This window comes from Podarcis tiliguerta (genome assembly GCF_965153285.1).
Source record: "Podarcis tiliguerta genome assembly, chromosome: 14".
NCBI classification, from domain to species: Eukaryota; Metazoa; Chordata; class Lepidosauria; order Squamata; family Lacertidae; genus Podarcis; species Podarcis tiliguerta.
The window spans coordinates 14,325,260-14,341,645 of NC_139547.1; the positions used below are offsets into that span (position 1 = coordinate 14,325,260).

The 16,386-nt window shown below is 42.6% G+C and overlaps 1 protein-coding gene across 5 annotated transcripts in view; it reads right to left on the minus strand.

Moving 5' to 3' along the window:
- Positions 1–16,386, minus strand: part of FBN1 (fibrillin 1) — a 229,677-nt gene that overhangs the window by 115,551 nt on the left and 97,740 nt on the right. For all 5 annotated transcript variants that reach the window (XR_014504560.1, XM_083411720.1, XM_083411721.1 and 2 more), the window contains exons 9-12: positions 11,798–11,923; positions 4,360–4,518; positions 2,357–2,515; positions 344–493 (exon numbers count right to left, since the gene is read on the minus strand). Coding sequence is in view for 4 of the 5 variants with exons in the window: in XM_083411720.1 (XP_083267846.1) it covers positions 344–493; positions 2,357–2,515; positions 4,360–4,518; positions 11,798–11,923 (594 nt within the window). In the remaining variant the exon portion in view is untranslated. The remainder of the gene's footprint in view (positions 1–343; positions 494–2,356; positions 2,516–4,359; positions 4,519–11,797; positions 11,924–16,386) is intronic.

Consider the following 16,386-nt stretch of genomic DNA (forward strand, 5'->3'; position numbering starts at 1 on the left):
TGTCCCTTCCAGACCTATATCTAACCCCCACAAAAAAGGATATGGATTCACACATTTCTGAGCAGGCATTTTCCAGTTTCACTTTCTAGCTTTGTATGTACTAAAAGAGATTGTAGAAGGTTTTGTGCACTACTGCCTTTGAGAGGGTGAGCACACAACCTCCTAAAACTATTTAAATGAAATGAGGAAATATGGACAAGTTCATGATACGGCATACATAACTAGTCAATAATTTCTGTTTTTAAATATCAACGACCAACATTTTACTGAATGCAAAGGGGAAAGGTATTTTAGCAAAATGCTATTTATGACACTATAGAAAGGACAAAAAAAAATCACATACCAATGCACTCTCCTCTAATGTCCAGTTCAAATCCTTTCTTACATTCACAGCGATAACTTCCTCCAGGAGTTGGGACGCAGCGTCCATTAAGGCAGAGATTTTGATATCTCTGGCATACATTAATACCAGTGACATTAAGTGATATAGTATCTAGAAAGTTAAAACAAAAACAAAAACTTAAAATCCTACACAATTTATGTGCCAAGTATATTAATTTTAATTTAAATCTACATGCACCAGCAGTTACAATTTGTGTATATTTTTCACTAATGCAATGCATTGCCCTTTACTAATGCAAGCACTCAACAGGATAACACCTCCTATTTAACTCCACCTCCTATTTAAGCAACTGGCTCCGCCTCCCTGCAGTGCTGATTGGCTAACTGAGGTTTGGCGGGAACCTTCAATGACTAGCACAGGGAGGCAGGCCAGCCCAACCAGCTGGTGGGTCCCACATGGCCCAAGGTGCTGCGTGTGGGCCCACAAAGGGCACCCACAAAGGAAGGGGTGAATGCTCATTAAAGAAAAACAGTTGCTTTTCCTTCGGCAAATGTATACAGCACCCTTTTCACCACAACTTGAACTCTCACTGTCATTCTCACAGTGAATGATTTATTTGCAACATGTCACATATAACTGCATTAGAGGATGGCAGGGCAAATTACATTTCTTCCAGATGAAACACATTGAGCCATAAACACATGGCCTTTGAGCCACGGTCATTCCACCAAAGTTTTTTGCCTAACCCCAGTCATCAAAGTCTCCTTGGTTTCTCAGCAAACCCCAAAGGAGGCAGAGGAAGATTGTATGGAGGTGGGATATCTTAAAATATTTCAAATTCCTAAGCACAGTATCAGAGACTGGGTGAAAACATTAAAGTTCTAGGGACCAGCCCTGTGCAGGTACAAAGAGAAAGCAATTATTCAAAATCTTAGGTGCCACTATCTAATGGTTAACACCTTGGATAAGTAGGCACCTGGGACTTTTTCTGATGCAAAGGACAAGGAAATACCATATTTTTCGCTCCATAAGAAACACTTTTCTCCTCCTAAAAAGTAAGGGGAAATATGTGTGCGTCTTACGGAGCGAATGGCGCTGCGCAGCTCTCCCTCTCTGCGCAGCGCCCCTTCAGCGAAGAGGCGCTGTGCAGAGAGGGCCACCTTAACCTCACTAGGTTGTTGTGAGGTTGTTGGGTGATAGCCCTTGTTTAGCTGCCTGAGCAACTTGACAAACAGGAGAACATTATTTGTGTTTTCCATCTTCAGTCAGTCTTGGATTCCATCACTGCACAAACCATGTGCCTCTGTCTCTCCAAACGGCCAGATGATCCCATTGTTTTTTTTCTGGGGCTTTCTGTGAGAGAATGAAATCCAACCACTAATGCCTGTTAAAATGCTTCTCCTGTTCACTTGCAAAATCAAGCTTTTGAAAAGAGGCTCTACAAAAATAAAAGATTCAGAATATATTTTTTTTCTTGTTTTCCTCCTCTAAAAACTTATGGTTGGGTGCATCTTATAGAGCGAAAAATATGGTACATCACTGCAGGCAGACAAATGCAAAAAAGAAAAAAAGAAAATAAAGGTTTCTGTTTCAATTTACCTGGTCCTGGTCTTTTAAATAATAATAATAATAATAATAATATTTATTAAATGTTTAATAGTTACAGAAAGAAAAAAGGTGAAGAAATAGTAAAAAATTTAACCAACAATACATCAAAAAGAAAAAGAAAAAACAGTACAACAACAACAAAAAAACATTTAAAAACACATCCAAATTTTCATATCTTTATCTTTCATTTGCTTGTTTCCTCGACTTCCTCACACCTCCCTTTTTTGTATTCTAGTTCAAATTAGCTGGTTCAGCAAATCCTTTCCCTCTTTCTCAATTTTTTGTTCTATAATTTATCTTAACACAATCTAACTTTAAATTTTCCACTTTAGCCCATTAACAATCAGTTTTTGCATAATTCTTAATAACATTTCTGCGAAAACCATATTTCTGTAATCAATTTACCTGGTCCTGGTCTACGAGATGGCACAACGGCATCTGGTGGTGGGTAAACTGGATGAGGAGGATACACAGGTGGATAGACAGGAGGAAAAGCAGGCCCACCAGGGACATCTGGTCTCCCAGGCAACAGGCTGGCATACACACATAACTTGCGGAATTCCTCTAAAAGAAAACACCGTGTTATCAAATGAAAAGTGACTTTACAGCCAGTTTGGGATTTACAATGGTGCTTATGAAATACAGTTGTCAAGCAGTCCTTAATGAATTAAGTAGGCTAAGTAAAACCATCTGTTAAGTTTGTGTAGGGCCCTGGGCATGAGTCTTTTCTTGCTAGAGAAGAATTTCACTCAACTGGCCGTCCAAAGTGAACCAATCTAATTCATATTTCCAGGACTAATACACACAGTGGTATGAAATTATCTTTCGGATTGCGCAACCTCTGAATTTTGTGATGCGCTTTCAGTTCAAAAATGCATTTTAAGAAGTGTATTTCATGAGGGAAAACGTATATATTGTGCATTCCGTTCAGGAGGCGTATACAAAAGCATACGAAATGCCCACCTTAGAGGAAAATGCATACAAGAAAACTACGTTTTAGGGGGAAAGCGAACAATTTATATACAATTTCTTTCAAAAATTGCAGAAAACAGGTACTGGTATGTCAATAAAGGGCCTAGAAACCAAGCCTTATGAAGAACAAGCGAGGGAGTTAGGTATGTTTAGCCTGGAAAAGAGGAGACTGTGGGGAGATATGATGGCCATCTTCACGTATCTAATGGGCTGTCACATGGAAGGGAGAGAAAGCTTGTATTCTCTGGCTCCAGAAGGTAGGACCTGAACCACTGGCTTCAAGTTACAAGGAAGGAGATTCCAGCTAAACCTCAGGAAGAACTTTCTGACAGTAAGAGCTGTTTGACAGTGGAATTGACTCCATCTTCACTTGAAGTTTTTAAGCAGAGGTTGAATGACCGTCTTTCATATATGATTTAGTTGAGAGTCCTGCATTAAAGGGGGTTGAACTAGATGACCCTCAGGGTCCCTTCCAACTATGACTCCGTGATCCTATGTCTGAACACAATGAATTTCAATAAAACCTTAATAACTCCATGACAGCAGGAGCTGTTCAAAAGTGAAACAGACCAGAAGGATTTTCCTTCACTAGAGGTTTTTAAACAGAAATGGGCTGGCCACCTATCAAAGATGCTATGGATTTCTTGCATTGACAGGGGGATGGACTGAATGGTATTTATTATCATTTTTGTCCCTTCCAACTCTATGAATCTAACTGAGGAGCAGCCACTGAAAACACACATTTGAATGTCCTTGTAGTCTTAGTGTGGCCTGCATTATGGTAAATTTATTGAGCTTTTGTATCGTGAATTGTGGGCCACTTGAGAACACAATGGGACAGGAATATGAGATATAAAAAACCCCAGTAAGTAAATAAATTAAACAAAGGAAGAAACTTCTTTACTTCAAAACAACATGGTGAAGGGAGCAGGAATTCCATCAGGGCTTTTGCTTTTTTCACCCTTTCCGCCATGCTGTTTCCCCAATCAAAATCAGCTCACAAAGCTGCCATAGGCAGTGATGTGAGGAGGGAGAATATATTTCATCCCCCCAATTTATTTGAGGGTATTTAAATTCATTGATTTGCCATTCTCACTTAAATACTTCTCTGTCAGGCAGACCACTTGGATGGCTGAGCTTTGATTTCACATAGCACTGCTACCAGTAACAATAACCAAGCTATATTAGCTACTTTGCAATTTAAAGTAGGCAACTCAACTCTCACAGAGAAAATTCATTCTCTCATGAGAGCTGGCAACCATAAAAAAAGAGCCTCCCCAAAAATATTTCCTCAACCACTTGAGAAGGCCTGAGCAATCTTCAGTCATTAAAATGCCATTCATTCAAAGTTATCATTATTCCCATAAGATTTCCACAGAGTCTTCAGTGCAAAAATTCTGAAGAGCTACATGCTTGGCATACGATGGGTTCCATACCAGTTGCTCGAATGGGACACATTTCCGGGGCACTGGTTGCGCCAGGAGACCAGCATCGTCCAGTGTCACAACAGCACTGCGTTTTCGTCAAAACCTGCTGGAGCTGGTTACCACAGCGGCCATTGATGAGAGAAGAAAAGCAGTATCCTGGACGTACATCTGTTATAGGGGAAGAAATGGGCACATCTTTCAGCTTTTTAGAACACTCCATCAGTTTATAAAGAATACATCTCTTTCGACACCGAATACAAGCAGTTCTAGCCATCCTAACACTTGCTGTATGAAAATTCACTTATCCAAACATGAGGACTCAGTGCCTAAACCTCACTATACACACACCAGAGTCAAATAACCATGCAGCTGGACCTGTGAGTAGTATTGTAAACAATTAAACAGCCTTAAACAACCATCAACAAACTCCCATCATCCCTAGCTAGCAGGACCAGTGGCGAGGGATGATGGGAATTGTAGTCCAAAAACAGATGGAGACCCAAGTTTGGGGAACCCTGCTTAAGAATAAGGACCAGTAAATGATCTGGCAACCCCCATCAATGTCTCCCCAGCAACAATAGAATAAGAAAGATATGAAAGTGAGAGGAGGATATGATTTTTAAAATATTGGAATGCAACCGCCGCAGCCACCATAGAATGCTTAAAAGCTGCCCTTCTGTGAGATGCGAGATGCTATCTGTCTTGCAGGTTCTTAAGAACCTCACAGGAATACCTGTGAATGCCATTCAGTACTCTGGTTTTTATTTTATTTTTAAGGTTGGAGGGAAGATGCCGGGGCTCAACTCTGGCAGACAGCCATGAATGAGAACAGAATTAATGCCAGGAAGTCAGAGTGGTTCCTGGAAATGAAGCTAGACATTTTCTTTCCTTTTCTAGAAGGAAAATCCATAGCTTGCTGTTATGGCTATCGGGTGGTTGATGGAGAGCAATCAGGCAAGGTGCCTCACTGGTCTGTTCTAAAGCTTTATTATTGGTGCTAAAAAACCTTTACAATGCAGAGCGCCTCTATTCCACATCTTGCTCATTCACTAGCAGAATCTAGAGTGGGCGGTCCTTAAATCTTCCCCAGCAGAGTAGTCTCTTGACCCCCAGCCTACACCTCCCCTCTCTGCGCAAAAGCCTACTGCGCAAGGAAGGCGTGGGTAAAGGGGGACCTCCCTCCTCCCTCCGCTTTGCTCAGGCAAGGTGTCCTGGCACCGCCTTGCATCCTCCGAGCCCTGCATCTCCTCCCCACTAGAGGCGTGGCTTCCTTCTTCCGCTGAGGAAGTGCTGCTTCCCACGATCTTTGGGGGCTCTCTGTAATCCATCCGTCTCCCCACCCCACCCCTGAGCCGATGGCAGTTCCCTGACACTTATCATGCACACTGCTCTAAATAAGCAATACAACTATGCATGTCTTAGGCCAGGCAACCCTCCCTCGTGCTAAGCTGTGGCAAAGGCACCAGATGCAAGGGGAACCCTCTTATCAAGTGCAACAGGAGAGCAACCTTTTTCCACAGGGCCAGCTGTGCCATGCAGGAAAGTGAACCAAACTTCCTTAGGCGGCAGCTTTCAGGGGTTAGTGTGTTGACTGAACGGTACAGCAAAACTTTCAAGGTTTTTGCCCTCAGAGATTGGGGAGAGGGAAGATGATGGTATCCATCAGATTTTACACTTCTCCAAATAAGTATTACGTGTGCAGTGGTACCTCATGTTATGTACCGTCCCCTTACGAATGCTTTAGGTTATGAGATCCACTAACCCGGAAGTAGACGCTTTTGGTTGCGACCTTTGGCCTGGGATGGGAGCGGAAGTCGCACGCCGGCAGCGTGGCAGCAGCGAGAGGTGCTATTAGTGAAAGCACACTTCATGTTACGAGCAGTTTCGGGTTACAAACGGACCTCTGGAATGGATTAAGTATGTAATACAACCAGAGGCCTTTCTCCTGGGCATGGTTGGCCAATTGGTGTTAAAGAAGGATAGAACTTTTTTTATGTATGCTACAACAGCAGCAAGAATACTCATTGCGAAGTATTGGAAGACACAAGAACTACCCACTCTGGAAGAATGGCAGATGAAGATGATGGACTATATGGAATTGGCTGAAATGACCGGCAGAATCCGAGACCAGGGAGAAGAGTTGGTGGAAGAAGATTGGAAGAAATTTAAAGACTATTTACAGAAATATTGCAAAATTAATGAATGTTAGAATGATGTTGGATTGAGGTTAAGGGGTTTTTAGTAATAATGTTATAAAGGAATATGCAAAAATGGAATGTTAACAGGTGAAAGTTAAAGTTATAATATATTAAGACCAAGATAAAGGTAAAGAGGGAAAGGATTTGCTGAATAAATAAATTGAACTGGAATACAAAGAGGGGAGGTGTGGGGAGGTCCAGGAAACAAGCAAACGCAAGATATGTTATGAAAGATTGAACTGTTTTTAATTGTTTTTTATTTTTAATTTTTAATTTTTATTTTTTATTTTTGTGATGTTATGGAAAATCTTAATAAAACATTATTAAAAAAAAAAAAAGATTAAGTATGTAACACAGGGAACCACTGTACACTATAGGCATTTATGCCTCTATCACACCACCTCGATTTGGTCCAGGAAGGAGATTTTTCCAAGGTTCTTCAGGGAGAATGGCTTTCCCCTCTGCCCACCCCCGCCAAACAAAAAAACAAAAAAGGATGCTAGGAGGGCCATTTGGACGGGACTTATCAGCTGAGAATCTTGCCAGTGTGGAACAGGAAAAGGAAGAGAGCCATTTTTAAATCTAACATGCATCCAAGCCAACATGAGCATTGCAGCTGAACTACAGGCACAGAAAATGCAATAAATATATCAGTATTATCTTGTGAAAACTGGTGCTAGCATCATATTGAAACTAATTCCAGACTAGCTATTTCGCCCAGTTCCATGAGTTTTGGCTAGCATCATTTTTATATTGCAAACATGCAGTTTACAAATCCAAACGGTCTGTGGATAATTAATAGTGATCTGCATGTAGCACATTTTGTCTTGAAAATAATGTTGAAAGTTAATAATAGCTTAGGGCCTGGATTACCACTTTCACTCTGCTCCTTATCATCACTTAAAACACCCAATCATTAAATTAAAATAGTTTCAATCTGGAGATGTAGACAGAAATGAAACCAAGTTTTAAATCTGTAAGAGTTCGTATTGCAGGGGCCCAGTGAGTGCAATTAAGACATACTGATTTGATGTTAGCGCTGAAGCTTGGTCAATACATGTTGCTGCCCTAAGCTGGGAAAGTATGCAGAAAATTGCATCTCAGAATCCTCTGCAATATCATAGACAATGCTGGGGGTGGGGGCACAATCTTCTTCATTTGTGCATAGCCTTACATGATCTGAGAACAGTGTCCGGAATTATCAGCAACATTGCAAAGGATTCTGGGAGAACCTCTCAGCTCATGCACTTCTTCAATGGGTGTTCTAAGTCAGGGGTCGGCAAATGAAGGCCCATGGGCCAAATCCACCCCAATTGCCCTCTGGATCCAGCCCGCGAACGGTTCTGCAACGCCACTTGGATGGGCACGATCGCCTTTCCCCCCCCCATTTTTTTTCGGGCACCATTTTTTGCAATTTCCCCCCTCCCTCACCGCAGCAGCGACGTCTCCTTCCTCCTTCTTCCTGGCTTCTCCCCGCCCTGCGGAGGAAAGGGGCCGGGCTTTGAAAGGAAGCCTCCCCACCTGCCCACCGGCCTCTCCCCATGGCCACGCTGTGGGCTGGAGCTTGATACACCTGCTGGCCCTGTGCCTGGCACCCAAGAAAGCTGGCCCGGAAAGGAGAGCCACCGCCACCATCGCCAGCTCCCAACCGCAAGCAGAGCGGTGGAGGAGGTAAGCAGGGGGAGGGGAGGGGAGGGACTGGGGGAGAGAGGGGGAGAGAGAGAGAAGCCCCCTCCACTGCAGGTGCACGCTCCCGCACGTGCAGTCCAGCCCGTCACTAGGTCTGGGGGACGGTGAACCAGCCCCCTCCAAAAAAAGTTTGCTGACCCCTGTTCTAAGTAACTACTTGAGTTGTTCGTGCAATTGCGCTGAATGGGGAAGGGAAAGAAAGGAACAGAGAGACAGGCCAAATATGTCCAAAGCTTCATTTAAAGGGATGGGAAACCTGTGGCCCTCCAGATGTTGTTGGACACCAACTCTTTTCAGCCCCAGCCAGCACAGCTAATGGTCAGGAATGATGTGCACAGTCAAGCAAAACTTGAAGGGCTATATTCCCCATCCTTGCTTCAATGAATACTATAAAAAATAGTATTGCTGGTGTACAAAACATAGACTAGGAAGGAATATACAGTCACCAAGGTATATCCAATGGGATTGGACTTTAGGGCAGGAAAGAGTTTGCATATCCCCATGAAACTGCTAGCCTGACCTTCAAGAATGGGGTAGAAATGCAATTCAGTTCACATTTAAAGGCCAACTTTCCTAATTCACAATTTCTGAAACAATACAAGAACCAAAACACAGCCATCCTTTGAAATTAGCACTTCTCTGAATTTTGCAGTGGAGCTCTCCAACAAAATAATGTTTACAAAAATGCATTATATTAGGTGAAAGTGAGCATAAAAATGGGTGTTTTAGTGAAGATAAGCAGTTTTAAGAAGAAATTGCTTGCAAAAAGGTCTACTTCAGTCAAAACTGCATACAAAAATGTGTTTATGCAGCAGAAATCCACACTATACTGCTGATGAATTTTCATAAGGATTTTTTTATTATTGCAATTTATTGCAGAAATTTGGAAAACTGAAATTAAGTTTGGGAAAATGAAAAACTGAGAGAACTGAAATGGGCAGATCCATCCGTCCCTAATTACCTTACAGAAGGTTGTGCTACATTTTCAGAACTATAGATAAACAATAGTGCGATGTGGTTGAGCGGGACCTACAACAAGAGAATTTTGACTATAGCAGTTCTATTTCTGTGGTCTAGAAATCCAAACATCAACAGCCTCCAATGTTAGTAACAGAAAAATGTGCATATTTTATGTCATAGATTGAAGAGCAAATTTTCATGGTATAAAATATATTAAATTTTACTTAGGGAAATCAGCAAAGACAATAAGTTATAATAGTCTCAGTGATGTCTAAACTACACCACTGAAAGCAGCCTTCGATGTATTTTTTAAAAAAATCCCAAATGAATCACCTCCCAAATTAAATCCATTCCAGATTTCTAAGGGGAAAGTATGTTTTACAACATTGGTTCTAATTCCATGTCCGCTTTGCTCTGCCTTTTCCCCTCAAATGAACCCATTTCACATGGAGTGCTATGCAGAGTTTGCATTGGGGATTGTGTGCATATCATATTTCAAACAGACACACACACACACAGAGAGAGAAACTGTCCAGACTTAACAAAAAAAAGATGTTAAGTCACAAGAGAGGGATTGTTATAATCCCTTCTTTTTTCCTAAAGGGAGTGGTCATGACTTCCTGCCTTCTCCTCCCATGAATACTTCTCTTCTCTTCCTCCTCATATTATGTCTGTTAGTATACCCCAGTGTAAGACAGCCAAGACTAATGCATGAGTATGCATCCTTATTCATACCGGCTGCTGAACTGTATGACTATATGAACTTTTAAAAATGCAAATGCTTTTGAATAGGATCAACATGCTTGTGAAACTCAAGGCTCTTTATTTCAGGAAGAAATGGGTTGAGCATAAGTAGCGCTACAGTTGTGGGAATCATATCCTCACTGTCCTGTGCATAGACTGATTCTCTCCCCTCCCTTGTCCCACGTTGCATGTAGGTAGGATTTTGCTGGGTCAGCTCCCCCCACCCGGCAGAAATATTTATTGTTTTGCTGTTCATCACTCTAACTTTTAGCTGTCTCCATTACACTTCCATTACTTAAGGAACAATATTCAAGCAGTGCCTGTTTTAATAATTACTCCTTAAAAAGAGGAGGATGGGTTAAACCAGTTTCTTTTGTGAAGTAGACAGCCTGACACATTCCCATTCCTTGGGATAAGGGACCTTTGCATAACTAGAGCTGGCCTAGAACAGGTGATTTGTTGCCATAACAGCTAATAGTCAGAGGTGTCCTTAGGAAGCAGTAGCTTCAGCATAATGTACTCTACATTGCTATGTATGTTCTAAATAAAACAACAACAACAACTCTTTATGAAACCAAAAACACAGCCATTAATTTGCCACTAAACTGATGTAAGGTAAAGGTAAAGTTACCCCTGCCCGTACGGGCCAGTCGCGTCCAACTCTAGGGTTGTGCGCCCATCTCACTTAAGAGGCCGGGAGCCAGCGCTGTCCGCAGACACTTCCGGGTCACGTGGCCAGCGTGACAAGCTGCATCTGGCGAGCCAGAGCCGCACATGGAAACGCCGTTTACCTTCCCGCTAGTAAGCGGTCCCTATTTATCTACTTGCACCCGGGGGTGCTTTCAAACTGCTAGGTTGGCAGGCGCTGGGACCGAGCAACGGGAGCGCACCACGCCGCGGGGATTCGAACCACCAACCTGACGATCGGCAAATCCTAGGCGCTGAGGTTTTACCCACAACGCCACCCGCGTCCCACAAACTGATGTAGTGGCTGTTAATTCCAGGGTGGACTTTTGAGTTACTGGGCCACTACCAAATTAACGCATAAATGTGAATTTGGAGAATTTTTCTGACATCCCTGGATGACACTTCCATTACAGTGGTGAGATTTTTTTTGTCCTTTCTACCTGTTGTAGGATGATGACTAAAATATCTGAAGCATTTTTTAAAAAATTAAAAAATAGGTCACATTCTAAATATGTGGAAAATTACAGTGGGAAGTCAGATGATAACATTCCAGGAAACACTTTACATGATAGGGCAATATTCAACTAAATAATTTTGTGAGCACTAGGATTACTGCTACTACAGCAGGACTTCGCTCCCTCATGCACTCCCCACGACATCCCCAAGTCTACTCTGGAGCGTTGTGGAAAATCCCATAACATTTAGAGAAGAGTTTCCTAAACTTGGGTCTCCAGCTGTTTTGGGACATGATTTTTGGATTCAGAATTGAAGGTCAATGGGCATCACATATTAAAATTAAAAAAAATCTGCCAATTCCTCTGTTCACTTCTATGTGCATTTAGAGGAGGGGGGACTACAAGAAGGAAGCACAATAGCCGAAATCCTGTCCCAAATCTTGCAGCATGTAAAAATGGGGAGGGATACTAATAAATATGCACAGCCATTTTGTAAAGGCTCCCATTGGGTACACCAAAAAATAAATAAACAATTCAGTCTTCTAACCTTTCATTTAAGATAAAAATAAAGATCTAGCCCATTAGGTCTGTCCACAAAGCAGATCTTTGGAACCATTCAAATAAGTTTGGTTCCATGTACTTCTTTTCACAGATTTTTCTGTTGCATTTCCATATCTACCATGTCTACATTTGCGTTTTTATTTTTTTACTCACCTATACACCTGGAGCCATCTGGGGATGTATAATATCCAGAAGGGCATTTGCAAAAGTAACTGCTAACTGTGTTGGAACATTCTCCCCCATCACAGATTCCAGGGATGGTATTGCACTCATCGATATCTACAGGTTTTTAAAAAGAAGAAAAAGAAGAAGGTTCAATCATGTTAGAACAATGCCATCAAAACAGCAATTGTATGGATGAGAATATTGATGACCCTTAATAGTTATAGTCATATCAGTTAAATCTATTCCTATGAAAACTAGCTCCACACAATGGGAAATAGATGCATCATGTGAGTAAAACACGTGGATCCTACAAAACCTCATGTCCCTTGACCAAAATACCAGGCAATAAAACAAAGAAATTCCAAATTCAACACTCTTTGCTTTCAATTCCTAATTTCTTAATGTATGTTGATAATACCAAGGTTGCAAGTTATTGCCAAGGTTGCTGAAACAGTCGGAAAGGAGATTAAGCATAGTTAGCAAAAGAAGCTCAGTTTACATTCCAAATGCCTGGGGTAAACAAAAAAGGTTTTAACCTTATGCCTAAATGAGACCAATTATGACAAGTGCTGATGGTGGGCTTGCCTCCAGAAGCAGGACACCACTAAATACCACTATTATTGACCTCATGCCCTTCTTAAAGGCTTCCTGAAAGCATATGATGGGCTATGGGAGGTCAGGGGTGGCGTGGAAATGGGACTCTAGGTTAGATGCAGGTTTTGGTTTGATCTAGAAGAGCTCTTATGTTCACATCACAGGCTCCACTCACACTTTCTGAATACAGTGGTACCTTGGGTTACATATGCTTCAGGTTACATACGCTTCAGGTTACAGACTCCGCTAACCCAGAAATAGTACCTCAGGTTAAGAACTTTGCTTCAGGATGAGAACAGAAATCGTGCTCCAGCTGCACGGCAGCAGTGGGAGGCCCCATTAGCTAAAGTGGTGCTTCAGGTTAAGAACAGTTTCAGGTTAAGAACGGACCTCTGGAACGAATTAAGTACTTAACCCGAGGTACCACTGTACTTCACATATTCGCAGCAGCAGTTGAACTAGGCTTAATTTGTACCAGCTTCAAGCCCAGAAGAATAGGCAAACATGGGACTCAGCTACATTTGTAAAGATAAAGCACTTTACATGCATCATAACACTGTGACACCAGGTGGCGCTATGGAGTCCCATCTTTCGCCAATGGGATTTCCCTGTATGACGTTTACAATGCGTTTAACTTAATTGTGTGGTTTTTTTTATGTGTGTAGATCCAGCCATGGTCTGAACAAAAGCTAAGCATATTTTCTTCACCTGTGAGTAAAAAGAGAGACTTCACAGATCATGAATTGAGGTGAGGGGGATTCACCAGATCAGAGGGTAGCATTTCCTAACAGATGTCGAGAAATCTAATAGTTTTCTTTTTCAAGGAATCAAGCCCTGAGCAAGAGAGTAGTCATGTCATGGGAGTAACCATAGTGCTGCAGACAATACACAAGATAGATTTCAGTCTCTTTTTAAAAAGCACATAATGTTTTTAATGGGCTTACTTTTTGTCTCCTATTGCTAATGTCTGGAAAGTCATCAGCCATATTTGCCGTTACCTCAATGAAACCAAAGTGCTTAAACTGATGACAATGGTATTTATATTAATGTCAACAGCGCTATAAACAGTGAAAGGCTGTTTGGGTTAGGCTCAGCCTTAAAATAAAACCTGGAGATTTTGCTTTCAATAAGACCAGACCCTCTGTAAACAGAGGCAACACTAGCTTGAAGATAAACAGTAGGGAACTTGAGTCAGAAAATACTTGAATCTAATCCATTTGCAACTACCCCTCCCCCCCCCATGCCTCAATGAATCAGGACTCAGTTCATACCAAAATATTTAGTTGCTACACTGGATTCCTATTTTAGTTGCTGAGATTTTAGGAACACCTAGAGGGTTAGAATCTGTTCGAGGAGCCGAAATCCACCCAGCACTGCACTCAGGAAGAAAGTGATCTTGCCCCCACAAGATTCACAGCCATTGGTGAACTAAGGTCAACTGTTATAGCGGATTGTCCAAATCAGAGGCAAATAGCAATAGTGTCAAGGTCAGCAGAGGTTACCAGTCAGGAATTCAATACCATAAGCTTCTGGTAAATACTACCAGTGAAGCAACACATTTGAAAAGTCAAAGGCAACAGGGAGAACCAATGAGCACCTCATTCGAAATGGAACCAGGCTGTGTTTTGTGCTCGGATGCACAGCATTCAAATTACAGGAAAGCTATTTCCCGTTCCTGGGGAAATGTCATTGAGAGTTGGGAGCAAGCCCTCCCCAAGCATCCAGGGCGGGATTGCCCCTGCGCCATTGAATGGTCCTCAGCCACGTCACCCTTAGGCCATCCAATTCGGATGGTCCGGGGGCATGGCGCAGGCTATTTAAACTGCCCACGGCCAAGGACTCACCCCTGTTTTTCTCCCTGCTCGGCCAGTTCTCCCACCCTCCCTCCCTTAGGTTAGGCTCTTTTATTTCTTGACCTTGCTATGGACCTTGGTTGGTCGCCTTGGTTGTCCAAGGGGCCTGGTAGGAATTTTCCCACTTGGCAAATTGACACCAGCCTACCTCGTAGCAAATCGTCACAACTTTGTAAGGGTTGGTGGTTAGGCGCTGGAGTATTAGGCTGAAGGGAAGGGGAGGTAGTGGCCATCACCTACCCCTTCTAATTCAAGGGTATTCCGTTAAAGGAATCCGGGGGCGTGGTCTCTGTCTGAAGCCCCAAACATGGCTAGGGCCATGGCATGACCCCTAGCAGTGATCCTGGGGGAGTCCCTAGTTGATATGCATCAGCAGGGCTCCCCCTTCTGGTGGTTAACCTTTCCAAGACTCCTGCAGACAGGCAGGAGTCAGATATAGCCGTGTGGTTTCCAATGCGTAAGCCAATACCACTCACATTCTGTAACCAACAAAGTTGTGGCCTTTTTCGCCCATGAACCAAAAATACTGTTTCGTGTGTCTTTATTCCACTTCCTGGGAGGGTTTGGGACCTTGCCACGCAAGAGCAGATAAGATCCAGGGCTTGTTCACATTTCAGTATTACTTTGTTGATAATCCACTCCTCCCTCCCCCATTCAAATTAGACTGGAGTAGTACAAAACCTGCATGTAATTGATTTAATATATGAGGAGCAACTTTGATTTTTCCCATTCGTACCAACAGGTGTTCCCTTTTGTGCTTGTCCCTGTTTTCTAATTTGTTGATTCTATTGTGCCAGGTAAGTAAAGACAGGGCATATGCACAAATAGGGGCTGGTGTGACCTGCATATTAAAAAAAATTGCCCACCCAGGAAGTGCACAAAAGCACACAGTCAGTGAGTTATAAACTCTCAGCACACCGTTTTTTAATGTGGTTTGCTTGTGCAGGTTTCTGTTTTTTGAATCTGTGGGATATATACATATATGTGTGTGTGTGTGTGTATATATATATATATATATATTTGCTTTCGTAGATTTTCACGGGTACAGGAATGCAGGTTTTGGTGTCCTCGGGTGTCTTCCCGTGTAAAAGTTGGGGTGTCTAGGCGACGTTTCGACGAGGTCTCACTCGTCATCTTCAGGCTGGTGCTTTCGGCTTCTTGTTACTGGAACAGAGCAGGATCTCAGTGTTTGAGTTCCTATAAATACTGTTGAGGAGGTGTGGTGTATAGCCTCCAATGTTCTGGGCAGAGAGGAGGTTCCCAGGCTAGTGTGCCTTTTCTTCTTTTGTTCCTTAATTACTTGAGGGATATCTTGAGTGATTTCTTGAGTGATTTCCTGAATCCCACTTAGGTGGGTCATTAGGTGTGGATTAGTTGCTAAAGCCTTCGTGTCTTGAACTCTTGAACTTTGTGAAGAGTTTTTCTGAGAAGATGGCTGTACTGCACTTGGTTGTGCTCTGGCTTGGCTTCGTGTATAGGGGCGAGCTGTGGTTTTGTGGCCTGTGCCAGCCAGATCTGTGTAGGGATTGCAGGGGAGTGCAGCATCCGGAGGTGCCACCCTGGTTTGGCTACTGGATGGTGTCTGTAGTTTATCTGTGGAGAGGGTCTGGGTTTGGGTCTGGTGTGGTTGATTGGTGATGGCGTTCTGTGTGCCTCTGGATCTGGTGTCAGATTTTGTGGGGAGGGCTAAGACACAGAAGAAAACAATGGCATAGCCCTCCTTCCTTATATCAAGGGCACTACAGATAAAATTAGCAAAATCCTCCATAAACACAATATCAAAACAGCCTTTTGCACCAACCAAAAAATAGCCAATATCCTCAGAAACCCCAAGGATAAAATTCAGTTGGAAAACCAAGGGGTCTATGAAATACCCTGCAAAGTCTGCCCAGCCACGTACATTGGACAAACAAACAGACGAATAAATGCACGTATCGCAGAACACAAGAATGCCGTCAAAAAAGAAGAAAAAACTTCCTCTCTTTTCCAACACATGAAAGAAACAGGACACGAAATTAATTTTGCAGATTCCAAATTGCTCTTTAACATGGAACATCACCACAAGAGAATAATCATGGAAGCCATCGAGATAGAGAAACACCCTCACAACATGAACAAGCGTGACGACAC